Source organism: Rana temporaria, chromosome 8 (assembly GCF_905171775.1).
Source record: "Rana temporaria chromosome 8, aRanTem1.1, whole genome shotgun sequence".
NCBI classification, from domain to species: domain Eukaryota; kingdom Metazoa; phylum Chordata; class Amphibia; order Anura; family Ranidae; genus Rana; species Rana temporaria.
In genome coordinates, this window is record NC_053496.1 from 177,369,650 (window position 1) to 177,397,257 (window position 27,608).

Below are 27,608 nucleotides of genomic sequence, written 5' to 3' on the forward strand. Positions count from 1 at the left end.
AGATAATTTTAAAACAAGTTCCTAGTTTTTTCAAAAAACCGATGGGGCCCACACACGATCAGTTCATCTGATGAAAACATTCCATCAGACGAACCGATCGTGTGTACGCGGCAAAACAATAAACGTAGAGATATGCTGAAGGGTGACACTTACCACACAGGTTCAAATGTCTCCATCCCAACAACACTTACAGATAAGTACAAAAAACATTGCCCCTGGGATTTTTAAGGAGGTCACAACACCACTATATATATATATATATATATATATATATATATATATATATATATATACAATTATAAGATCAGTACTTTAATACATACAACAGAATAAAAAGATTTAAAACAGAAGAATGCACCAAAAAAAGTATACACCTGATTGATTGATCAATTCCTTCTTGGTAATGATACTTCATGAAGATATGGGCCCGGATTCTCGTAACACGTACGCCAACGTATCTACAGATACGCCGCGTAAGTGTAAATGTGCGCCGTCGTATCTCTGCGCCGTACCCATAGAACTAGATACGCCTGAAATTAGGCTTCATCCGACTGACGTAAGTTTCCTACGCCGTTGTATCTTGGGTGCATATTTACGCTGGCCGCAAGGTGCGCTCCCATAAGTGACGTCACTTGGACCCCGTTCGTAAGTAGGAGTCATTCGCAACTCGGATGTTCGTAACTCGGGGACCCCCTGTACAAGGCATTAGTAGACTTAGACCAGACTATATATAGTAAAATTAATAGTAAAACAAAAAATATCCAAATACCAACAAACAGGAAACACAGCAAACAATACACTATAGAAGTGAACGAAATGAAGAAATGCCTAACTAGCAAGCTAACAAAATAACAAAAGCCTAACAAAACTACCTATATACAGTATATATAATATGTACAAAATTAGGAAAACTGGTAAGCAGAGTAAAGTAGAGATGCAGGGGACATATACTGCAGGAAGAGGGAACCAGGACTTGGATCAGGAAAAAGGGGAGCAGATACGAGGCAGCAAGGCACAGAATACAGGCCAAGAGCAAGTTCAGGAGCAGGCTCAGCAAGGGACACGTACAGGATCAGGAAGGAATTGGACTCAGGATCAAGCAGCAAGCATGCACCTGGCAGGCAAAGCAAGAGCAAAACACTGGAGGCGACATATACTAGCAGAGGAGAGAATAAATACTCTCCCAGCAACCAGCATCAGGTGGAGACTGATAACTAGAAACTGCTGGATGCTGGGAGACACCCGCTTGTGTACGCTGGAACTACAACTTTCCACCCAGGTAACCACAGTGCCATCAGCAGGTGAATCAGGTCCTGATACACTGAGGCACTGAAGGAAGCTAGGGGACTGGTTATGCATACTGTAACTTCTCAGCAGCCAGTATCTGGTGGAGGCTAATTACCGGGATCTGCTGGCTACCGAGTTTACCCTATTAGTAGAACTACACCCTTCAGCACTGGGAACTACAGTACTACCAAAAGGTTAATTCAGGTCCTGACAATGTTCCAGTGCATTGGAGATCCGTGTTCACAATTTGCTTTGCAATGGAAATCAGTGGGAAGAATGTCCCTTGCATTAGTGGTTAGTTGAGAGAATGCCCTCCTTACAGTGGAATAAATGCTTTCCTATATCGGTACCATGGGACGAATGTCTATTACATTGGTGATCAGCGACAAGGAAATGTCTATTAAATTGGCGGTCAGTGGTAAGAATGCTCCTTACATTGGTGATCAGTGGGAAGAATGTTCCTTACATTGATGATCAGTGGGAAGAATGTTCCTTACATTGGTGATCAGTGGGAAGAATGTTCCTCACATTGGTGGTCAGTGGGAAGAATGCTCCTTTTGTATATTGGTGGTCAGTGAGAAGAATGCCTCTAAGAACCCGTACACACGATCCAAATCCAACTTTATGGCCATAATTGTCTGATGGACGCGTTGTGTCGGATAATCCGACCGTGTCTATGCTCCATCAAACAATTGTTGGCTAAATTAACGACAACAAATGTTGACTGTTCATGCTCATCAATTGTTGGGCCATAAATCTGTTACATCGATTTATTTGATCGTGCGTAAGCAATTACGTCCAACTAAAATCCGATGTACAAACACGCATGCTCAAAACCAATGCTAAACATCAGACAACAATACCAGAAGTTGCCCAAAGAGAGGCGGTAAAGATCTGGAAAAACCATGTGGTTTGGTGAATGCTGGTTGAAAATGTTGGGCCGTGTGTATGCATACCAAGTTCACAGCCAACGCCCTTTGGAAATAAATCCACGGAAAAGTTGGATGGAAGTTGGATCGTGTGAACGAGGCTTTACATTGGTGGTTCCTGGGAAGAATGTTTCTTACATTGGTGGTCAATCGGACGAATGCTCCTTACATTGGTGGTCAGTTAAAAAGGAAGGCCCCTTAAAAATAAACAACAATACCCAAAAAAAACTATGATAAATGTTTATAATATAAGTACGTTACACGGTATAATAGGTACTAAAGCACATAAAACTAAAATATCTTTTTAGGATTTTTATATAATAATTGGTTTGTACTTGAGGATAAAAATAAGCAACAAAAAGGATAAATACACCTTGAAGCCGATTTTGATGTACGTAAGTACAATGTGGGCTACAGTACTCACATTCTCCACAAGATGGGAAATCTCACTTATACGCGTGGAATACAAAGAAGGAAGTGATGTAATGTGCAGACAGGAAGTGATGTAGGGTTACGACAGGAAGTGATGTAGGGTTACGACAGGAAATGATGTAGTGTTAAGACAGGAAGTTCAAGAATAAAGGTGATTTAGTAGGAAATAAGGAAGAGACAATACTGGATCTTGAGGCAGATAAGGTAAAATCATGATATTTTGGTTAATAACCATAAATATAGAACTATTTATCCAACTGTCCATCCAGAGACTCTGGTTAGTAGACCAGATACATTCTAAAAATAGAACCATTTAGCTAACTGTCCATCCAGATCCTCTGGTTTATAGATGGGATACATCCTAAATATAGAACCATTTAGTCAACCGTCCATCCAGAGCCTCTGGTTTATGTTGTCTGGGGTGTTGGTACCACCCCAGGACAAGGGTGGCAGCAGTCGAGTCAGGGTGTATTGGGTGTTTTTCCTCAGCAGCCAATCAGTGGGGGTTGATCGCCTTGCTGTGCATGCTGGGGGAGAGTACTTAAGGGACAGACGTCATTGGTTCGTGGTCGTCGATCGCTGGTCGGTGCTTAATCCTGTGTTGAGAAGGATTCTGGACCGAATATATCTCCACCTCTGAGAAGGTCTGTGTCAGAGACTTTGCGGAAGTTTCCGTGTGACATTCTGGCTGCTAGGCTGGTGAGAGAGGCCTATCCAGCTGCACAATACCCACTCTGGCTAGAGTGGCGACGAAAGTTTATCGCTGGAAGCAGGATTGTTTGCGAACAAAGTTATACACCTGAACCTACTACGTACTATCCTTTCTACCTCAACTACTATTTTTATTATTTTACCCCGTTGGGTAATAAAGCACGGAAAAGGACATCTAAAGTGTGGACATTGCAGTTCTTCTCAGCTCTCATCGTGTACCCTAGACGGCAAAGGAATAGAGGTAACATACCACCCAAAACAAACCAGCGGCTCCTTTGGGGGTAGTGCTACATAGATAAGAACTTGTATAAAGTGTCAGAGCTATGGAGGAACACTGGGCAGACCAGTGATGAGCTCGGGTCTAGCAGGGTTCGGCAGACATGTAAATCTGAACCCCCATGAAGTCAATAGGCAATGATTGTTGTAAAATAGTTTTGGCCATTTTCTACGCTTATAGGCACGGGATTGTCAAACAAATGGTATTGGGGTGAGTATTGCCGTGGAGAACATGTACCAAACCAAAAAAGTTTATTGGTGTTTTCGCTTGGCTTTGAGCAGTGATTTTATTAATGTTTAACCACTTCCAGACCGCCGCATGTATATGTACGTCAGCAGAATGGCACGTACAGGCACATTGGCGTACCTGTACGTCCCTGCCTAGACGTGGGTCGGGGGTCCGACCCCCCCCCCCCCCCCCCGCTACATGCGGCGGTCGGATTCCCGCGGGGAGCAATCCGGGACGATGGCACAGCTATTCGTTTATAGCCGCTCCGTCGCGATCGCTCCCCGGAGCTGAAGAACGGGGAGAGCCGTATGTAAACACGGCTTCCCCGTGCTTCACTGTGGCGGCTGCATCGATCGAGTGATCCCTTTTATAGGGAGACTCGATCGATGACGTCAGTCCTACAGCCACACCCCCCTACAGTTGTAAACACACACTAGGTGAACCCTAACTCCTACAGCGCCCCCTGTGGTTAACTCCCAAACTGCAACTTTCATTTTCACAATAAACAATGAAATTTAAATGCATTTCTTTCTGTGAAAATGACAATGGCCCCAAAAATGTGTCAAAATTGTCCGAAGTGTCCGCCATAATGTCGCAGTCACGAAAAAATTCACTGATCGCCGCCATTAGTAGTAAAAAACAATAAAATAAATAAAACGATCCCCTATTTTGTAAACGCTATAAATTTTGCGCAAACCAATCGATAAGAGCTTATTGCGATTTTTTTTTACCAAAAATAGGTAGAAGAATACGTATCGGCCTAAACTGAGGATTTTTTTTTTTTTATATATATATATGTTTTTGGGGGATATTTATTATAGCAAAAAGTAAAAAATATTGCATTTTTTTCAAAATTGGCGCTCTATTTTTGTAAAAAATAAAAACCGCAGAGGTGATCAAATAACACCAAAAGAAAGCTCTATTTGTGGGGAAAAAAGGACGCCAATTTTGTTTGGGAGCCACATCGCACAACCGCGCAATTGTCTGTTTTAAAAACCGAAAATGCCGAATTTTAAAAACCCCTTGGGTCATTTAGCAGCATATTGGTCCGGTCCTTAAGTGGTTAAAGTGAAACAAGAAAAATACAAAACTCCAGGTCATGAGGAGGTGAGGAGGATTCTGGGAGGTCACATGACATCACTCTTATCTCTAGTAATAAAGCACAGACCTGACCAGAGAGGTGAGGAGGATTCTGGGAAGTCTGTAGTGATGATTGTTATTTTCTCTCTTTAATCAGGATTATAAAGTAGTGAAGAAAATATCTGGAGATCCATTAACACCCAGCAGCCGTCTTCACAGGACATCACCCATCACAGTGTCTCCACCTCACTGCCTGACAACAGAGGTAACCAGTGCCAAGAAGGTTCTAGAAGTCACCAACAAGATCATTGATCTGCTGACAGGAGAGGTGAGCGGTGGTGGAAATTCTGGGACATTATCCAGTAACAGACAAGGGATGTGTCTGGATGGTGACTGTATCATTGTGTGTGTCAGGTTCCTATAAGGTGTCAGGATGTCACTGTCTATTTCTCCATGGAGGAGTGGGAGTATATAGAAGGACACAAGGATCTCTACAAGGACGTCATTATGGAGGATCAGCCGCCCCTCACATCACCGGGTAAGAGGAGACTTTATTGTAAAGGAGAGAGCAGTACGGAGGGTCCACCTAGATCCCACATCATCTGATAAGCACATAGAAACAATGTATTCAGTCAGTGTGTGTGTTTCCTACAGATGGATCCAGTAATGGGAACCCACCAGAGAGATGTCCCTGTCCTCTATATTCTCGGGATTCCACACAGGAAGATCACACCATCCCCCACCATCATCAGGTAGGTGGGAATGACCATGTAGACCTAAAAATGTGTTCTACGCTATGAGAGGACATTCTTCTACATATTCTCTTGTTCTAGAAATCCTATCATTTTGGGGTTCAGGATGAAGAACTGAAAGACATCAAAGTTGAGGTAAAAGAGGAAGAAGAAGAGACGATGGTGAGTGGAGATCAGCAGTCTATGGACAAGCAGGAGATGATTATGAAAAGTGAACAGGTGGAATCTTCACTTTATATCGACACATCACCGGGTAAGAGGAGACTTTATTGTAAAGGAGAGAGCAGTACAGAGGGTCCACCTAGATCCCCCATCATCTGATAAACACATAGAAACAATGTATTCAGTCAGTGTGTGTGTGTTTCCTACAGATGGATCCAGTAATGGGAACCCACCAGAGAGATGTCCCCGTCCTCTGTATTCCCGGGATTCCACACAGGAAGGTCACACTATCCCTCACCATCATCAGGTAGGTGGGAATGACCATGTAGACCTAAAAATGTGTTCTACGCTATGAGATGACATTCTTCTACATAATCTCTTGTTCTTATTGTTTTTACAAATCTCTACTTTATCTTCTTGGGATTTAGAGGGAAGAGCTGAAATACATTAAAGTTGAAACCAAAGAGGAAGAAAAGATGATCGTTAGTGGAGAACAGCAGTCTATGGAGAACGTCTATCCTCCATATTCCCAGCATTTCACACAGGAAGATCCCAGCATCTCTCAGGTAAAGAGGATTTGTCAATAGGACTTAAACTACGAGAAAACATTCTTATATATATTTATTATCGACAGTTTTATCAATCTTATAATTTTGGGGTTCAGGATGAAGAACTGAAAGACATCAAAGTTGAGGTAACAGAGGAAGAAAAAGAGACGATGGTGAGTGGGGATCGGCAGTCTATGGAGGAGGGGGAGATGATTATGAAAAGTGAACAGACGAAATTTTCACTTTGTATCGACACAAGTAAGTAAAAATTACTAAATGCAGAAAAAGTTCACAATTTATTTTTCTTCTATGAGTATTATTTATGTATTTAAATAATTACAAGGAGGAGATACTGTACACCATATGAAAGGTCCATCTCCATTCCTCAATATAAAGTCATGTTCCCAACAAATGAGGAGAAGATACTGAGATTGCAGGCTTGGCTGGCTTAAATCAGGTTTGGTCTCCACCCAGAGACTGGCCACATTAATCACCTTGCAGGTGGACAGACAGATGGAGAAGGCCATATGAAAGGTCCATCTCCATTCCTCAATATAACGTCATGTTCCCAACAAATGAGGAGGAGATACTGTACACCATATGAAAGGTCCATCTCCATTCCTCAATATAACGTCATGTTCCCAACAAATGAGGAGGAGATACTGTACACCAAATGAAAGGTCCATCTCCGTTCCTTAAAGGGGTTGTAAAGGTAAAAAAAAATGTTTCCTAAATAGCTTCCTTTACCTTAGTGCAGTCCTCCTTCACTTACCTCATCCTTTGATTTTGCTTTTAAATGTCCTTATTTCTTCTGAGAAATCCTCACTTCCTGTTCTTCTGTCTGTAACTCCACACAGTAATGCAAGGCTTTGTCCCTGGTGTGGAGTGTCGTGCTCGCCCCCTCCCTTGGACGACAGGTGAGCCAGGAGCTCTTTTCTCTATCGTCAACGTAGAGAGTGACCTGACTCTTCTGTAGTCCAAGGAGGGGGCGAGCATGACACTCCACACCAGGGAGAAAGCCTCGCATTACTGTGTGGAGTTACAGACAGAAGAACAGGAAGTGAGCATTTCTCAGAAGAAATAAGGACATTTAAAAGCAAAATGGAAGGATGAGGTAAGTGAAGGAGGACTGCACTAAGGTAAAGGAAGCTATTTAGGGAAAAAAACTTGTACCTTTACATCTCCTTTAATGTAATTGTTTTCTAATTGAGGAGTTGAAGACACTGTACAGATGACCTCCTATATTATATCAACAGCCTCTTACAGTTACCTGTAGCATTGCATACACTTCATATTATGAGCCACCCTTTGGAGATGTCATGAGGTCCCTGTATCTAGTAAATTGTCCATCACTGTTGCATACATAGGTGTGCGCACAGGGTGTGCCTGGGCACACCCTAATCACCCCATGTGCATTAGCATTATTGCTCTGTGTGCCAGTGGGAAGATAGGAAAGATATCCTTCTTACCGGCTCTGCCATAAGAGAAGTGTTTATGCACTTCTCTTTTATTGTGCTGGCAGGGAGAGCAATGTGCATGGGTTATATATATGTATACACACACATAGGTTTCTGAGCTTTGTGGTGCACACTCTAATGCAATTGGCTGCGCACACCTATGATTGCATACAATATGAAAGGTTCACCCAGTCTTCAGTAAATCCAGTGTTTCTTGTTTCCAAGAAATTAGGTGGAGGAAGGTCCATCTCCGTTCTCACTCTAACGATGTCATTAAAGCAAACACCTACCTAGTGTGGTTTTTGTGCATTTTATCCTTTATCTGGTTTGTATTGATATTTTGTGTTATGGTTGCACCCAGTTCCATGCCAGAGCTCTGAGATACTGTAGAGTGTTAGACCAACATACTGTATATGGCGTTTGAATGAAAGCAATGAAGAATTCTAATAACATTTGACCATTGATTTCCTACAGGTGGACACTACGTCTCGAAAAATATATCTTCAGAATATAAAGCCACATCACAATGTTCTCCCGGAGTAAAACGCATTACACAAATAATACATCATAAAACCTATCAAATGGAGAGATCCTGGGATTTCTCTGATCCTGAGGAATCTTCTGATGATCCACATACTATTATTATTGAATCTCACAGTACAAATCCATCAACAGATCCATCAAATCCCGAGGAATCTTCTTTAAACCATGAAGGATCTCACACAAGAAAGCGCTCCTTGTCACGTAGAATGTCTGGGAAAGCTTTGAAAGAAACTGGAGAGTCTCCTATACAACAGAAACGTTATAAGCCTTACTCATGTCCGGAGTGTGGGAAAAATTGCAATCAGAAAGGCAACTTAATTATTCACCAGAGACTTCACACTGGCGAGCGTCCTTATTCATGTTCAGAATGTGGGAAAGGTTTCATTCAGAAAGGAACCCTTCTTACACACCAAACAATTCATACGGGTGAGCGTCCCTACGCATGTTCAGAGTGTGGGAAACGTTTTAGTTATAAGGCACTACTTACTCAACACCTGAGAATACACACGAGTGAGCATCCCTATTCATGTCGAGAGTGTGGGAAGAGATTCAAATGGAAAGGAAATCTTCTTAAACACCAGAGAGGACACACGGGTGAGCTTCCTTTCTCGTGTTCAGAGTGTGGGAAAGGTTTCATTCAGAAAGACAACCTTCTTATACACCAGAGAATTCACACGAGTGAGCATCCCTATTCGTGTCGAGAGTGTGGGAAGAGTTTCAAACGGAAAGGAAATCTTCTTATGCACCAGAGAGGACACACGGGTGAGCGTCCTTTCTCGTGTTCAGAGTGTGGGAAAGGTTTCATGAAGAAAGACAACCTTCTTGTACACCAGAGAATTCACACGGGTGAGCGTCCCTTTTCGTGTTCAGTGTGCGGGAAAAGTTTCACCCAGAAAAGTGTCCTTTACCGACATCAGAAAATTCACACAGACTAACAACCTTTTTTACATTCAGATGGAGATTGGGGCAAGAGTGACCACCAGAGAACGTGTGTGTCCTACCTTGTATTTAGAATGTGAAACATGTTTCGATTAAAGAATATCACTTATTGTACACCAGAATATTCACAAAGCCTAATATTCTTTTTATGGTCAAATTGGTGTATTTGGGAACATTGCACAAGTATAATGGTGTTCTTCGGGTGTGAAGAATGGGCCAGATTCACATATATCTACGGCGGCGTAATGTATCCCCTTTACGTTACATCGCCGCAAGTTTTCAGCGCAAGTGCCTGATTCACCAAGCACTTGCGTGTAAACTTACGGTGGTGTAACGTAAAGCCGTCCGGCGCAAGCCCGCCTAATTCAAATGGGGTGTGTACCATTTAAATTAGTCGCGTTCCCGCGCCCCACGTTCTGCGCATGCTCCGTGTGAAAATTTCCCGACGTGCTTTGCGCGAAATTACGGTGCCTCGACGTATTTTTTGAACGGCGACGTGCGTTACGTCGTTTTGTATTCCCGGACGTCTTACGCAAAAAAAAAAAAAAAAATTTCAAATTTGACGCGGGAACGACGGCCATACTTTAACATGGCTGTTCTAAATGTAAGCCATGAAAAAGCAGGCCTAAGTTTGCGACGGGAAAAACCGACTAGCGACGACGTAAGAGATTGCGACGAACGCGCGTATCTTCGTGGATCGCCGTAATCAGCTAATTTGCATACCCGACGCTGGAAAACGACGCAAACTCCACCCAGCGGCCGCCGGAAAATAACACCTAGGATCCGAAGGCGTACGAAGCCGCACGCCTGTCGGATTTTAGCCAAAAGCCGTCGTATCTTTTTTGTGAATTACAAATAAAGATACGATGCGGCAAATTTGAAAATATGCCGGAGTATCAGTAGATACTCCGGCGTATTTCCTCTGTGAATCTGGCCCAATGTTCCTTACATTGGTGATCAGTGGGAAGAATGTCCCTTACATTGGTGATCAGTGGGAAGAATGTTCCTTACATTGGTGATCAGTGAGAAGAATGTTCCTTACATTGGTGATCAGTGGGAAGAATGTCCCTTACATTGGTGATCAGTGGGAAGAATGTTCCTTACATTGGTGATCAGTGAGAAGAATGTTCCTTACATTGGTGATCAGTGGGAAGAATGTTCCTTACATTGGTGATCAGTGGGAAGAATGTTCCTTACATTGGTGATCAGTGAGAAGAATGTTCCTTACATTGGTGATCAGTGGGAAGAATGTTCCTTACATTGGTGATCAGTGAGAAGAATGTTCCTTACATTGGTGATCAGTGAGAAGAATGTTCCTTACATTGGTGGTCAGTGGGAAGAATGTTCCTTACATTGGTGATCAGCGGGAAGAATGTTCCTTACATTGGTGGTCAGAAAGTTTGCATGCGGCCCCCCATGGCATATGAAAACTTGTCTTGTGGCCCTCAGCTAATTTGAGTTTGAGACCCCTGGTGTAAAGAATCTCACTCCTATTGCTTGCCAGAGCCAAACATTGTCCATAATCCTTGCTAAAATCAGCTACATTTATAGCATGTGCTCAGTTCATAGAGAGTCTTATTGTAAAAGAAAATACAAACCAGTTAGACACCAAACATGCCCATGTTAGATGTAGAGGGTGATTGAGACACATTACATCTCCTAAGGAGAACATGTATAAGATCCATATCATGTTTGACGTCTATCAAATTGTAATTTGCCGTCAGTGGCTTATCTATGAAGGGTCATTTATGAGAGCCACTGACCCCGATACCAGATTCGATTTCCTCTGCACGGACCAAAGACCAGGTACATTTTTTTTTTACTATGAAGCAATGCTAAGGGTCATTTATGAGAGTAAGCGTCCTTATTCATGCTCAGAATGTGGGAAAGGGTTCGTTCAGAAAGAACACCTTCTTAAACACCAAAGAATTCATAAGGGTGACCGTTCTTACGCATGTTCAGAGATACTTTCTGGTACCTGCACCCCTCCATTGTCCTAGTAGCCCCTGTCCCAACTTCCAGGGGTGCTCAGATGAGAGGTCACCCTTATCATCTCAGGCTCCTCCATACAATTATGTTTACAGCTGATATCTATCAAGTCGCATACTGAGACAATTGGGACCATTCACCTTTACCCATGCCATGTCTGCCGTTTGACGTCCTCCCTGGGGGTATCTGTGTCTGTTTTCTCCCCCTCAGCTCCCGTGTCACACTTTGGCTGCTGCCGTCCATTTGGGGGTTCAGCAATGGAGACACTGGCTTTGTTCATTGGTAAGTATTGGGCCAGTTTGTTCTGGCCCATTCTGCCATTGTTCTTGCATTTACCACTGTGACACATCTCTTTATCTATTTTAGATACATTCCATCTGCATCCACCCCTGATGAGCGAGCAATGATCTCACGAAACGTGCGTCGGGTTCTCTGATGCATGCATTTGTATATACTGCATTGTATAACGTTTGTATCAATTTTAATTACCTTTTATTATGTGCAAATCCATTGGCTGAGCTACCTTGCTGTATTATTCATGTATGTACATCTATTTTAATAAAAAATTTATACTGTTACTATTTTTGTTACTCAGTGGCAAATTGTGACCACCTCATTTAAAGTCCCAAGTGCGACTCTTTTCCTGTTTCTGAAGGAAAAAAAGTCATTTAAAATCACTCGTGGCTATAATGAATTGTTGGCTCCCGGCAATACAGTGAAAAGTCATTGATATAAAAAAAATGTGTGGGGGTCCCCCCAAATTCAATTACCAAGTGTAAAAGTGAATTTTTTCCAAAAAAAGTGCGCTTGTAAGACCGGTGCGCAAATACACTGTGACAAAAAGTATTGCAATGACCGCCATTTTATTCTCCAGGGTGTTAGAAAAAATATATATATAATGTTTGGGGGTTTTAAGTAATTTTCTAGCAAAAAAAAATGTTTTAATCTTGTAAATGCCAAATCTGAAAAACAGCCAAGGTCCTTAAGTGGTTAAAATCACTGCTCCCGAAAAAACTGCAGTTTTTTAAAACTATTTTGGAATTGATACATGTCCCCTGGGGCAGGACCCGGGTCCCCAAACACTTTTTATGACAATAACTTGCATATAAGCCTTTAAAATTAGCACTTTAGATTTATCCCATAGACTTTTACAGGGTGTTCCGCGGCTTTTCGAATTTGCTGCGAACACCCCAAATTGTTCGCTGTTCGGCGAACAGGCGAACAGCCAATGTTCGAGTCGAACATGAGTTCGACTCGAACTCGAAGCTTATCCCTCGTGGTTCGTTGAGAGAATGCCCTCCTTACATTGGTCGGCAGTGAAATAAATGCTTCCCTACATCGATACCATGGGAAGAATGTCTATTACATTGGTCATCAGCGACAAGAAAATGTCTATTAAATTGGTGGTCAGTGGGAAGAATGCCCCTTACATTGGTCGTCAGTGGTAAGAATGCTCTTACGTTGGTGATCAGTGGGAAGAATGTTCCTTACATTGGTGATCAGTGGGAAGAATGTCCCTTACATTGGTGATCAGTGGGATGAATGTTCCTTACATTGGTGATCAGTGGGAAGAATGCCCCTTACATTGGTCGTCAGTGGTAAGAATGCTCTTACGTTGGTGATCAGTGGGAAGAATGTTTCTTACATTTGTGGTCAGTGGGAAGAATGCTCCTTTTTACATTGGTGGTCAGTGAGAAGAATGCCTCTAAAGGCCCGTACAAACGATCCAACTTTATGGTCATAATTGTCTGATGGACGCGTTGTGTCGGATAATCCGACCGTGTGTATGCTCCATCAAACAATCGTTGGCTAAATTAACGACAACATATGTTGACTGTTCATGCTCACCAATTTTTGGGCAATAAATCTGTTAGATCGGTTTATTCGATCGTGTGTACGCAATTACGTCCAACTAAAATCCAATATACAAACACGCATGCTCAGAACTAATGCTAAACATCAGACAACAATAGCAGAAGTTGCCCAAAGGGTGGTGGTAAAGACCAGAAAAAACACGTGATTTGGTGAATGTTGGCTGACAATGTTGGGCCAACGCCCTTCGGAAAAAAATCCACAGAAAAGTTGGATGGAAGTTGGATGGTGTGTATGAGGCTTTACATTGGTGGTCAGTAAATAAGGAAGTTTACTTAAAAATAAAAACAATTCACAAAAAAACTATGATAAATGTTTATAATATAAGTACTTTATACAGTATAATATATACTTTAGAGCACTAAAACTAAAATAATTTTTTAGGATTTTTATATTATACATTAGTTTGTACTTGAGGATAAAAATAAGCAACAAAAAGGATAAATGCACCTTGAAGCCGATTTTGATGTACGCAAGTACAATGTGGGCTGCAGTACTCACATTCTCCACAAGATGGAGATCTCACTTATAAGCGTGGAACCCAAAGAAGGAAGCGTTGTAACGTGCAGACAGGAAGTGATGTAGGGTTAAGACAGGAAGTGATGTAGGGTTACGACAGGAAGTGATGTAGGGTTAAGACAGGAAGTTCAAGAAGAAAAGTGATTTAGTAGAAAATAACGAAGAGACAATACTGGATTTTGAGGCAGATAAGGTAAAATCATGATATTTTGGTTAATAACCATAGACATATTACTATTTATTCAACTGTCCATCCAGAGCCTCTGGTTAGTAGACCAGATACATTCTAAATATAGAGCCATTTATCCAACTGTCCATCCAGAGCCTCTGGTTTATAGACCAGATACATCCTAAATATAGAACCATTTAGCCAACTGTTCATCCAGAGCCTCTGGTTTATAAATGGGCTACATCCTAAATATAGAGCCATTTATCCAACTGTCCATCCAGAGCCTTTGGTTTATAGACTGGATACATCCTAAATATAGAACCATTTATCCAACTGTCCATCCAGAGCCTCTGGTTTATAGACTGGATACATCCTAAAATATAGAACCATTTATCCAACTGTCCATCCATATACGGAGCAACAAGATCAAAAAGTTCCTCTTATCTTCTCAGTTGTCCCTCTCTTTGGATCACCATAAAAACCATAATACAATTTATTTACCTATCCAAAATATTATACTACACTAAACCTTTAATTCACCCATACTAAAAAAGTATCCCTCTGTTTTAGCTCAGGAGAGGCACTAAGTTCTAAACAAGGCAGCAGAAGGAATGTACATTGCTACAGTACATAGAATAAGACCCCTTTCACACTAGGGTGGTTTGCAGGCGATATTGCGCTAAACCGACCTGAAACAGCAGCTGCTGTTTTTCCAGTGTGAAAGCCCCGAGGGCTTTCACATTGGAGCGATGCGCTAACAGGACCGCTCCAAAAGTCCTGCTAGCCGTATCTTTGGAACGGTGAAAGAGCGGTGTGTTTACCGCTCCTACCCATTGAAAGCAATGGGAAACCGCGGCTATACCGCCGGAAATGTACCTCTGCAGAGGCGCATTGCTGGTGGTATTAACCCTTTTCCGTCCGCTAAAAATCGCGGCGATTTACCGCCAGCGCACCTCATGCCCCAGTGTGAAAGGGGCCTAAGGGATAAAGCTCCTGATTTTTGTGATGCCGATTCTGTACCTCACAGTATGTTGATGGAGGATTGTTGGTTCTCTTTGGCCCCTCACCAAAACCTGACTGGTTGTCCCATCTTTGTCATGTGATCCTAACCACCAATCACAGTAAAAATGCCCCCCAGATCTATTTTGATGGTGTGTCCCTATTAGGCCCATTTCCCCTCAAATCCTGTTCTCTTTCAATCATCAACTGGGCAGGAAGTGAGGGAAGAACTACCTACGTAATCATAATACAGACAGAAGAAATCCTCATTATAGTTAATTTATCCTCTTCAGCCAATCCAAACCTAAAATAAAATATTTTGGTTAGCGTTGCTCTTTAATCACCTCCATACCGGGCACTTACCCCCCTTCCTGCCCAAGCCAATTTTCAGCTTTTAGCGCTGTCACTGTTTAAATGACAATTGCGCGGCCATGCTACACTGTACCCAAACCAAAATTTACGGGCATTGATAGGCGGCACTGATGGGCACTCATGGGTGGCACTGGTGGGCACTAAAAGGCTGCACTGATGGGTACTTATGGGTGGCACCAATGTGGCACTGACAGTGGTGGGCACGGGATTGTCAAACAAATGGTATTGGGGGTAAGTATTGCCCTGAAGAACATGTACCAAACCAAAAAATGTTATTCATTTTTTCGTTTGGCTTTGAGCAGTGATTTTATTAATGTTTAAAGTGAAACATTAAAAATAAAAAACTCCTTTAAATAACAGGGTCTGGTATGAATTATGGGGGGGGGGGGGGCGGCATGCTGTTTTTTAACTATCCTTGCCCCTTTGCTTACATAGCCAGAAAGTCTCAACCATTTACGTGAAGAGGGCCAGTGATGTCACTGGTTGTTAAGGACTCAGCGGTGCCTGCACCTACCAGTGTCCTTAGCAACCATTCACAGCATGAAGCTGTCATGTATAATAGTATAAGTATTTCCACTATTATACAGAATGTTCAATTCCTGCCGAACAGGTAAATTTTTGGGCATTCATCCAAATACTTGAACCGCTCATGTTCAGTCCAAACTTGTGTTCAGATCGAAACCTTAAGGGCATCCCTACTGCAGACATTATTAATCCCAGTACAGTCCAGATAATTCTCAGTTTCTTATCTGTCTACAGAGAGGAGAGTCCTGTATAGATCAGGAGGAGGTGAGGAGGATTCTGGGAGGTCACATGACATCACTCTTATCTCTATTAATAAAACACAGACCTGACCGGAGAGGTGAGGAGGATTCTGGGAAGTCTGTAGTGATGATTGTTATTTTCTCTCTTTAATCAGGATTATAAAGTAGTGAAGAAAATATCTGGAAATCCATTAACGCCCAGACGCCGTCTTCACAATACATCACCCATCACAGTGCCTAAACCTCACTGCCTAACAACAGAGGTAACCAGTGCCAAGAAGATTCTGGAAATTGCCAACAAGATCATTGATCTGGTGACAGGAGAGGTGAGCGGTGTCGGGAATTCTGGGACATTATCCAGTAACAGACAAGGGATGTGTCTGGATGGTGACGGTATCATTGTGTGTGTCAGGTTCCTATAAGGTGTCAGGATGTCACTGTCTATTTCTCCATGGAGGAGTGGGAGTATTTAGAAGGACACAAGGATCTCTACAAGGACGTCGTGATGGAGAATCAGCCACCCCTCACATCACCGGGTAAGAGGAGACTTTATTGTAAAGGAGAGAGCAGTACGGAGGCTCCACCTAGATCCCCCATCATCTGATAAACACATAGAAACAATGTATTCAGTCAGTGTGTGTGTTTCCTACAGATGGATCCAGTAATGGGAACCCACCAGAGAGATGTCCCCATCCTCTGTATTCCCGGGATTCCACACAGGAAGGTCACACCATCCCCCACCATCATCAGGTAGGTCGGAATGACCACGTAGACCTAAAAATGTGTTCTACGCTATGAGAGGACATTCTTATAGATAATCTCTTGCTCTATCAATCTTATCATTTTGGGGTTCAGGATGAAGAACTGAAAGACATCAAAGTTGAGGTAAAAGAGGAAGAAGAGGAGATGATGGTGAGTGGAGATCAGCAGTCTATGGAGGAGTCGCAGATGATTACGAAAAGTGAACAGGCGGAATCTTCACTTTATATCGACACAAGTAAGTAAAAATTACTAAATGCAGAAAAAGTTCACAATTTATTTTTCTTCTATTAGTATTAAGTATGTATTTAAATAAATTACAAGAAGGAGATACTGTACACCATATGAAAGGTCCATCTCCATTCCTCAATATAACGTCATGTTCCCAATAAATGAGGAGGAGATACTGTACACCATATGAAAGGTCCATCTCCATTCCTTAAAGGGGTTGTAAAGGTACAATTTTATTTTCTTAAATAGTTTCCTTTACCTTAGTGCAGTCCCTCCTTCACTTACCTCATGCTTCGATTTTGCTTTTAAAACCCCTTTCACACTGAAGCATTTTTACAGTGTTTTAGCATTAAAAATAGTGCTATTAAAACGCTCTCCATGCATCTCAATGGACCCATTCACACTGAGTCCATTCACACTGCATCTTTGGAGCAGCTTTTGGGCGCTGAAAAAAACGCTCCAAAAACGCCCCTCTCCATTGAATTGCATACACTTCATATTATGGGCCACCCTTTGGAGATGTCATGAAGTCCCTGTATCTAGTAAATTGTGCATCACTATTGCATACCATATGAACGGTCCACCCCAGTCTTCAGTAAATCCAGTGTTTCTTGTTTCCAAGAAATAAGGTGGAGGAAGGTCCACCTACCTAGTGTGGTTTTTGTGTATTTTATCCTTTATCTGGTTTGTATTGATATTTTATGTTATGGTTGCACCCAGTTCCATGCCAGAGCTCTGAGATACTGTAGAGTGTTAGACCAACATACTGTATATGACTTCTGAATGAAAGCAATGAAGAATTCTAATAAAATTTGACCATTGATTTCCTACAGGTGGACACTACGTCTCGAAAAATATATCTTCAGAATATAAAGCCACATCACAATGTTCTCCCGGAGTAAAACGCATTACACAAATAATACATCATAAAACCTATCAAATGGAGAGATCCTGGGATTTCTCTGATCCTGAGGAATCTTCTGATGATCCACATACTATTATTATTGAATCTCACAGTATAGATCCATCAACAGATCCATCAAATCCCGAGGAATCTTCTTTAAACCATGAAGGATCTCACACAGGAAAGCGCTCCTTGTCATGTAGAATGTCTGGGAAAGCTTTGAAAGAAACTGGAGAGCCTCGTATACAACAGAAATGTTATAAGCCTTACTCATGTCCGGAGTGTGGGAAATATTTCAATCAGAAAAGCACCTTAATTATTCACCAGAGATCTCACACAGGAGAACGTCCTTATTCTTGTTCAGAATGTGGGAAAGGTTTCATTCAGAAAGGAACCCTTCTTAAACACCAAAGAATTCATACGGGTGAGCATCCCTACGCATGTTCAGAGTGTGGGAAACGTTTTAGTTTTAAGGAAGTACTTACTCGACACCTGAGAATACACACGAGTGAGCATCCCTATTCGTGTCCAGAGTGTGGGAAGAGTTTCAAATGGAAAGGAAATCTTCTTATACACCAGAGAGGACACACGGGTGAGCTTCCTTTCTCGTGTTCAGAGTGTGGGAAAGGTTTCATTCAGAAAGAACACCTTCTTGTACACCAGAGAATCCACACAGGGGAGCGTCCCTTCTCGTGTTCAGACTGTGGGAAAGGTTTCATGAAGAAAGACCACCTTCTTCAACACCAGAGAATTCACACGGGTGAGCGTCCCTTTTCGTGTTCAGTGTGCGGGAAAAGGTTCCCCCAGAAACGTTCCCTTTATCAACATCAGAAAATTCACGTAGACTAACAACCTTTTTTACATTCAGATGGAGAAATATAGATTGGGGCAAGAGTGACCACCAGAGAACGTGTGTGTCCTACCTTGTATTTAGAATGTGAAACATGTTTCGATTAAAGAATATCACTTATTGTACACCAGAATATTCACAAAGCCCAATATTCTTTTTATGGTCAAATTGGTGTATTTGGGAACATTGCAAAAGTATAATGGTGTTCTTCGGGTGTGATGTGATGGATGTAGGTCTGCAGGAAGTATAGTAATATGGTCCTCTAAACATACAATGCTGCCTGGGTCCCACACTCAGAGACATCACCATAGTACTAAACTGTGCTAATACATGGGCAAATACGGCAATCCAATGGGCCAAACTTCGAGATGCATGTAGAGTAGCGCAGGAAGTGTCTGTCATAAGTTCACTTTTCTCTCATGTCACGCTGCTGCCCGGTTGCCCCTCCTCTCTTCTCTACCATCCCCATATGCTTGTGACATCATCTGGGAGGGATGAGAAGAGAGAAGGGGCCACGGGGCAGCAGCGTGACATGAAAGAGAAGTGAACTTATAACAGACGTTTCCCCGCCCTGCCTGAAGAAAACGACAAGTAAATGCTTACCTGTACCCCATGTACCCTGATTGTGTCCTGAGGTTCCCCATGTGCCCTGATGTGGCCCATGTACCCTGATGTGCTGGGCTCTGTGCCCTGTACCCTCATGTGCCATGTCCTGTACCCTGATGTGCCATGTGCCTTGTCATGTGCCGTGCCCTGTACCCTGATGCGGCATGTTGTGCTGTGCTCTGATGTGCCCTGTACCCTAATGTGCTTTACCCGGATGTGCTGGGCTCTGTGCCCTGATTTGCTGGTGTCCATGCTCTGATGTGCTGTACTCTGATGAGCTGTACCCTGAAGTGAGTGGTCAGTGGGGTGTGTAGTGGTCAGTGGGGTGTGTAGTGGTCAGTGGGGTGTGTAGTGGTCAGTGGGGTGTGTAGTGGTCAGGGTTAATAATGTGTTTGCTGACACCAGTGCTAGGGGGTAATAATGCATCCACTGACACCAGTGCTGGGGGGTTAATAATGCGTTCGCTGACACCAGTACTGTTGTTTTTGAAGTATGAAGGTTTGTATGCAGCCCCCCATGTCATATGAAAACGGGACCTCAGCTAATTTGAGTTTGAGACCCCTACATTTATAGCATGTAGTTGCCTTATTGTATAAGAATATACAAACCAGTTCGACATCAAACATGCCCATGTTACAAGGTGTAGAGGGTGATTGAGACACATTACATCTCCTAAGGAGAATATGTATAAGATCCATATCATGTTTGACGTCTATCAAATTGTAATTTGCCAGCAGTGGCTTATCTATGAAAGGCCATTTATGAGAGCCACTGACCCCGATACCAGATTCGATTTCCTCTGCACTGACCAAAGACCAGGTACATTTTTTTTACTATGAAGCAATGCCAAGGGTCATTTATGAGAGTAAGCGTCCTTATTCATGCTCAGAATGTGGGAAAGGTTTCATTCAGAAAGAACACCTTCTTAAACACCAAAGAATTCATAGGGGTGACCGTTCTTACACATGTTCAGAGATACTTTCTGGTACCTGCACCCTTTCATTGTCCTAGTAGCCCCTGTCCCAACTTCCAGGGGTGCTCAGATGGGACGTATAATATATCTGCTGGTGGACACTGGAACTACAACCCTTCACCTGGCAAACCACAGTGCCTCCAGCAGGCGATCCAGGTCTTAAAAGTCTGTTAAAGAGGAAGTAAACCCTCTGAAAAAAAAAAAAAACTTTGCAAGACAAAGGCATAATGAGCTAGTATGCAAAGCATACCAGCTCATTATGAACTACTTACCTAAGATCGAAGCCCCCTCAGCGGTCCTTGGTCCCCTCCTTCATTGCCGACATCTCTCCCGGAGCGACTTTCGGTACCGCGGCTCCGGCGCTGTGACTGGCCAGAGCCGTGATGACATCACTCCACAAGCGCGCGGGAGCCGACAGTCACGGCACGATCGCTGTTAGAAACGGCACGCTCAGTGCGCCTTTGCCGTAGACACCGGTGCCTGGATTTTTTTGCAAATATCTCCTAAACCGCGTAGGTTTAGGAGATATTTCTTGCACCTCCAGGTAAGACTTAATCTAGGCTTACCTGTAGGTAAAAGTGGTCTGTAAGTGTTTACAACCATTTTAAGTCTGTGGGCAACTACATGGCAAATGAGGTTTAATGTAGAAAAAATTTAAAATAATGCATTTGGTTGGTAAAATTATGAATGCAATCTATACACTAAGGGGGAGAACCTCTGGGGAATCTAGGATGGAAATGAACCTGGGGGGTCCTAGTTGATGATAGGCTCAGCAATGGCATGTAATGCCAAGCTGCTGCTGATAAAGCAAACAGAATATTGGCATGCATTAAAAAAGGGAAAAAGCGATAATTTTCCTACTCTGGTCTGGCCGCACCTGGAGTATGCTGTCCAGTTCTGGGCACCAGTCCTCAGAAGGATGCACTGGAAATGGAGCGAGTACAAAGAAGGGCAACAAAGCTAATAAAGGGTCTGGAGGACATTAGTTATGAAGAAAGGTGGCGAGCACTGAACTTATTCTCTCTGGAGAAGAGACGCTTGAGAGGGGATATGATTTCGATTTACAAATACCGTACTGGTGACCCCACAATTGGGAAAAAAACTTTTTCGCAGAAGGGAGTTTAAAGTGGAGTTCCACCCATAAATATAACATTACATCAGTAGTTTTAAAAAAATGTCATTAGTCCTTTACGAATTTTTTTTTTTTTTTTAGATGCCTTCAAAGTGTTGTTGCTAGGCAGAATAGTTCATCTTCCCACTTCCTGCACCTAGGTGCTTAATGCTTCCTAACCTACACCGCACAGACTCCTGGGAATGTAGTGGGTGTAACTTTCCAGGAGTCTGTGCACTCCCCAGTCTCAAAGAATCATGTGACTTGGACAGGTGCTGAAACCTGATCTGACACTGCTTGTGCAGCACTGAGCATGTGCGAGGTCTGCAAGGCTGAAATCCAGGAAGTCATACAGTCTGGCTTCATGATGCCCACACTTAAGATGGCCCCAGTCAATTTCTATTTTATAAAGTGTCTAAATGCTGTAACAACCTAACAAAACGGACCTTAGTTTACAGAGTAACTTTACTAGAATACATTAAGCTTGTGTATTACAGGGGTATTTATATTTAAAAAGTGAAATTGTGGCCGGAACTCCGCTTTAACAAGACACGTGGCCAAGCAGGAACAAAGATTGTCTCTGGACAGCCGCACTCTGAACAAATTGTAGCCTTTTATTAAAAGAAGGACAGCACTACAAGTCACAGCAAAATAAAATAAAACCTGACTGCTGGCGCGTTTCGCACTGAAACTAGTGCTTAGTCATAGCTGGCCACTCGAAGAAAAGAGATTTAACCTTAAACTACGTAGAGGGTTCTTTACTGTAAGAGCGGCAAGGATGTGGAATTCCCTTCCATAGGCGGTGGTCTCAGTGGGGGGCATCGATAACTTAAAAAAACTATTAGATAAGCACCTGAACGACCGCAACATACAGGGATATACAATACTGACATATAATCACATAGGTTGGAGTTGATGGACTTTTTGTCTTTTTTCAACCTCACCTACTATGTAACTGTGTTAGGATACTGCGTGTAGGTATGCGGCAACAGCAGGGGTAACCAGATCTGTGTTCTAGACATAAGAAATCTTGGACTAGATTGTGTAGGAATAGCTAGCACAGAACAAACAGAATTTGTGTATAGAAATGAAGGTAAAATGTGCAGCACCAAGGAAGTGAGTTGAGTACCTGATGACCAAAGTACATATAGTAATGCCGCGTACACACAATCGTTTTTCGGCATGAAAAAAAACAACGTTTTTAAAAACGTCATTTAAAATAATCGTGTGTGGGCTTCACATCGTTTTTCGGCTTCTGAAAAACGACAAAAAAAAATTCGAACATGCTGCATTTTTTAACATCGTTTTAAAAAAAAAAAAAATTTGGGTTGTAAAAAATTATCGCGTGTGGGCAAAAACGATTAAACCCGCGCATGCCCAGAAGCAAGTTATGAGACGGGAGGGCTCGTTCAGGTAAAACTACCATAATGGAGTAAGCACATTCATCACGCTGTGACAGACAAAAAAGCGCAAATCGTCTTTTACTAACAAGGAATCAGCTAAAAGCAGCCCAAAGGCGAATAGAACTTCCTCTTTAGAGTGCCGTCGTACGTGTTGTACGTCACCGCGCTTTGTTCATCATTTTTCAAAAACGATGGTGTGTGGGCAACATCGTTTTTAACGATGAAGTTGGAAAAACTTCGCTTTTTGGACATGCTGAAAAACGTAATTTTTTTTCATGCCGAAAAACGATCGTGTGTACGCGGCATAATACTGGAAAAGTAAGGCTATGAGAAGAGTATCACTTGGTGAAATTGAACTTGGTGATATCAGTGAATATATCACAACAACTATGAAAAACTGGTATCGTGACACATCAGTGCAGGTGAAATAAAAAAAGGGTTATAAACCAAACCAAATAGTCCTATGTAAACATAGGATGAGATCTTGGAGGGTCCATCTCATATGAACGAGTCCATGTATGTGGGAGAAGTCTCAAATGGTAAGTTTAACTATCTCCAAGCTATATACAGGGATGAGAAATGGAACAAGGAGAAGTGAGTAGATCCTGGTAACACGAAGAAAACGACATGAGGAAGTTGAATACGGACAATCAAAAAGTAAGGATGGATACTCTTACCATGTGACGTGGACCCATGCACCGTTCAAGGGTGGGTCAAAACAGCAAAGGCAAGAGTAATGATGCCACGGCTTCTTCTACTAAACAACTCTAATTATATCCAATCCTTCCTCACGTTCGTTCCCAGATACACTTCCAATCTCGCCAAAATTAATTGGCGTCCACACTCTCAAACTCCAAATGGGTTTGTAGTACAAAACTATCACTTCCAGTGATCAGAGGTCCTCCATAGTTGAATAGGACTGTGCAACAATTTCAAATGCTAGCCTTCCATGGATAGAGGTTGTGGTAGATTATTCTAAAATTCCTATTTTTAAGTTAGGCTAATTCTTTTATCAGAATCACTGAAATGTTTTCTCTTTCTTATATTCCTTATACTGTTTATTTGTTTTTATATTCATTATCTAAATAAGATATATATATGCAACATGTATGTGTTGCAATGCAGATATTATCCTTAGGCCTCGTACAGACGGACGGACTGTCCGCTGAAAACGGTCCGCCGAACCGTTTTCAGCAGACATGTCCGCCCGGAGATTTCTGTCTGATGGTTGTACACACCATCAGACAGAAATCCGCGCGTACACGATCCACAATGACGTGGCTGCGCCGTCGCCGCGACGATTACGTGGCGACGTGCGCGGCCCTGGAAGGTCAATGCTTCCACGCATGCGTCGAATCACTTCGACGCTTGCGAGGGATGACGGCCGATTGGACATGTACAGTGAGTCTGTACAGACGACCGAACATGTCCGACGGACAGGCTTCCAGCGGACACGTTTCTTAGCATGCTAAGAAACATTTGTCCGCAGGAAAACGGTCGGCTGGACAAATGTCCGCTGGAAACCTGTCCGGTTGGCCGTACACACGACCGAACATGTCTGCTGAAACTGGTCCGCGGACCAGTTTCAGCAGACATGTTCGGTCGTGTGTACAAGGCCTAACATGAAGTTTTGTCAGATATGTTTTTAAAGTATATTTCAACTTGGATGGATATACAAAAGGACTATTATTAAGAACAGATGTGTCATCCACTCACTCCATCCCCCCTTCCCCCTACTGCATTCTAAAGTGGACTTCAACCTTCCCTTCCCCTTCTCTTCATCCCACCAAAGGAATTTTATGTAAGATGGCGAATGAGTCTGAATGACACGAGGGGACTTTTATGCCACATGACAAGAAGTGTGTGTGTGCATGCCCAAAAATGGACTTCCAAGGAGAAACCACCCTTTATGTGAACTGACCTATGAGGGCTCCATGCCAAGAACAGACGTCACAGGGGGCGTGTAGTAAATGGGAGTGAAGGTGTAAGCTAACCAATCAAATGCATGTATTTGTGATTTTATGCTGATAATAAAAGAGCTGTGCAGGCCTAGCTAGCTCCCCTGTGCTGGCTGAGACGCTGAAAGGTAAGATGTAGATCTTTGTCTGGTCCACATATTTCACCTTATAATTTGAATCAAACGGCAGAAATGGGGTTGGCCCTGAGATTGTATCAGGGGTCAATCGCTATCAAGGTATCCAAAGTGGAAAAAAGTGCAGCTGGTAAAAACACATAGAGCTGAGTCATTTGGAGTTTGAGAGTGTGGACGCCAATTAATCTCGTTGAGATGTGTATCTGGGAACGAACCAGACCTTTTATCCGAGCACGCAACCTGGCAGGCCACAGGAAATAAGGGGGCACGAGAGAGCACCCCCCTCCTGAACCATACCAGGCCACATGCCCTCAACATGGGGAGGATGTTTTGGGGGTCTGTGACCCCTCAAAGCACCATGTCCCCATGTTGATGGGGACAAGGGCCTCATCCCCACAACCCTTGCCCAGTGAGGGTGGGGGTCTGCGGGCGGGAGGCTTATCGGAATCTGGAATCCCCCCCTATGTGAATTGGGTATATTGTACCCCTACCATTTCACAATGAAAGTGTACCAAGTTGTAAAAAAAACACAGACACTGTTGGGAAAGTCCTTTATTAAAAAAATAAAAATAAAAGATTCCAGCGGTGGTAATCCACTCTCGGTCTCCGCTCCAACGCTGTCGGTATCCTGCGATGGGTGATCTCCTCTCCGGGGGCCAGCGATGAGATTGTTGGCTGAATTAACGACAACAAATGTTGGCTGTTCATGCCCACCAATTGTTGGGCAATAAATCTGTTATATCGTTTTAAACATCAGACAACAATAGCCAAAGTTTCCCAAAGGGTGGTGGTAAAGACCAGAAAAACCATGTGGTTTGGTAAATGTTGGCTGAAAATGTTGGGCCGTGTGTATGCATACCAAGTTCACAGCCAACGCCCTTTGGAAAAAAATCCACAGAAAAGTTGGATGGTGTGTATGAGGCTTTACATTGGTGGTCAGTAAATAAGGAAGGCCCCTTAAAAATAAAAACAATACACAAAAAAACTATGATAAATTTTTATAATATAAGTACTTTATACAGTATAATATAAACTTTAGAGCACTAAATATAATTTTTTTTTTAGGATTTTTATATAATAATTGGTTTGTACTTGAGGATAAAAATAAGCAACAAAAAAGATAAATGCACCTTGAAGCCGATTTTGATGTACAGAAGTACAATGTGGGCTGCAGTACTCACATTCTCCACAAGATGGAGATCTCACTTATAAGCGTGGAACGCAAAGAAGGAAGCGTTGTAACATGCAGACAGGAAGTGATGTAGGGTTAAGACAGGAAGTGATGTAGGGTTAAGACAGGAAGTGATGTAGGGTAAAGACAGGAAGTTCAAGAGGAAAAGTGATTTAGTAGAAAATAACGAAGAGACAATACTGGGTCTTGAGGCAGATAAGGTAAAATCATGATATTTTGGTTAATAACCATAAATATATTACTATTTATTCAACTGTCCATCCAGAGCCTCTGGTTAGTAGACCAGACACATCCTAAATATAGAGCCATTTATCCAACTGTCCATCCAGAGCCTCTGGTTTATAGACTGGATACATCCTAAATATAGAACCATTTATCCAACTGTCCATCCATATACGGAGCAACAGGATCAAAAAGTTCCTCTTATCTTCACAGTTGTCCCTCTCTTTGGACCACCATAAAAACCATACTATTTATTTACCTATCCAAAATCTTATACTACACTAAACCTTTAATTCACCCATACTAAAAAGTATCCCTCGCTCAGGAGAGGCACTAAGTTCTAAACAAGGCAGCAGAAGGAATGTACATTGCTACAGTACATAGAATAAGACCCCTTTCACACTAGGGCGGTTTGCAGGCGATATTGCGCTAAACCGACCTGAAACAGCAGCTGCTGTTTTTCCAGTGTGAAAGCCCCGAGGGCTTTCACACTGGAGCGGTGCGCTAGCAGAACCGCTCCAAAAGTCCTGCTAGCCGTATCTTTGGAACGGTGAAAGAGCGGTGTGTTTACCGCTCCTCCCCATTGAAAGCAATGGGAAACCGCGGCTACACCGCTGGCAATGCACCTCTGCAGAGGCGCATTGCTGGTGGTATTAACCCTTTATCGGCCGCTAAAAATAGCGGCGCTTTACTGCCATCGCACCTCCCGCCCCAGTGTGAAAGGGGCCTAAGGGATAAAGCTCCTGATATTTGTGATGCCGATTCTGTACCTCACAGTATGTTGATGGAGGATTGTTGGTTCTCTTTGGCCCCTCACCAAAACCTGACTGGTTGTCCCATCTTTGTCATGTGATCCTAACCACCAATCACAGCAAACATGCCCCCCAGACTTATTTTGATGGTGTGTCCCCATTAGGCCTATTTCTCCTCAAATCCTGTTCTCTTTCACTCATCAACTGGGCAGGAAGTGAGGTAAGAACTACCTACGTAATCATGATACAGACAGAAGAAATCCTCATTATAGTTAATTAATCCTCTTTAGGGAATATAAACCTAAAATAAATTTTGGTTAGCGTTGCACTTTAACCACCTCCATACCAGGCACTTACCCCCCTTCCTGCCCAAGCCAATTTTCAGCTTTTAGCGCTGTCGCTGTTTAAATGACAATTGCGCAGTCATGCTACCCTGTACCCAAACTAAAATTTTATAATTTTGTTCCCACAAATAGAGCTTTCT

At 42.7% G+C, this 27,608-nt stretch overlaps 2 protein-coding genes and 2 long non-coding RNA genes across 4 annotated transcripts; all 4 read left to right on the plus strand.

Moving 5' to 3' along the window:
* The first annotated feature begins 2,669 nt into the window (after window positions 1-2,669).
* Window positions 2,670-5,397, plus strand: LOC120910216. The gene is made up of 3 exons (XR_005741418.1): window positions 2,670-2,852; window positions 5,102-5,272; window positions 5,359-5,397. It is a non-coding gene; the product is annotated as an uncharacterized LOC120910216 (long non-coding RNA).
* Window positions 5,398-5,663: 266 nt separating this feature from the next.
* Window positions 5,664-9,467, plus strand: LOC120910135 (zinc finger protein OZF-like). Its single transcript, XM_040322011.1, has 4 exons — window positions 5,664-5,696; window positions 6,287-6,424; window positions 6,523-6,664; window positions 8,338-9,467. Exons 2-4 carry the CDS (start codon window positions 6,335-6,337, stop codon window positions 9,339-9,341), a joined length of 1,236 nt encoding a protein of 411 aa, XP_040177945.1. The 5' UTR covers window positions 5,664-5,696; window positions 6,287-6,334; the 3' UTR covers window positions 9,342-9,467.
* Window positions 9,468-13,801: 4,334 nt separating this feature from the next.
* On the plus strand, window positions 13,802-16,483 carry LOC120910224. Its single transcript, XR_005741427.1, has 3 exons — window positions 13,802-13,918; window positions 16,185-16,355; window positions 16,442-16,483. It is a non-coding gene; the product is annotated as an uncharacterized LOC120910224 (long non-coding RNA).
* A 346-nt stretch (window positions 16,484-16,829) lies between these two features.
* Window positions 16,830-18,906, plus strand: LOC120910186 (gastrula zinc finger protein XlCGF7.1-like). The gene is made up of 2 exons (XM_040322071.1): window positions 16,830-17,026; window positions 17,853-18,906. The coding sequence occupies exons 1-2, from the start codon at window positions 16,936-16,938 to the stop codon at window positions 18,770-18,772; spliced, it is 1,011 nt and encodes a 336-aa protein (XP_040178005.1). The 5' UTR covers window positions 16,830-16,935; the 3' UTR covers window positions 18,773-18,906.
* Window positions 18,907-27,608: the final 8,702 nt, after the last annotated feature.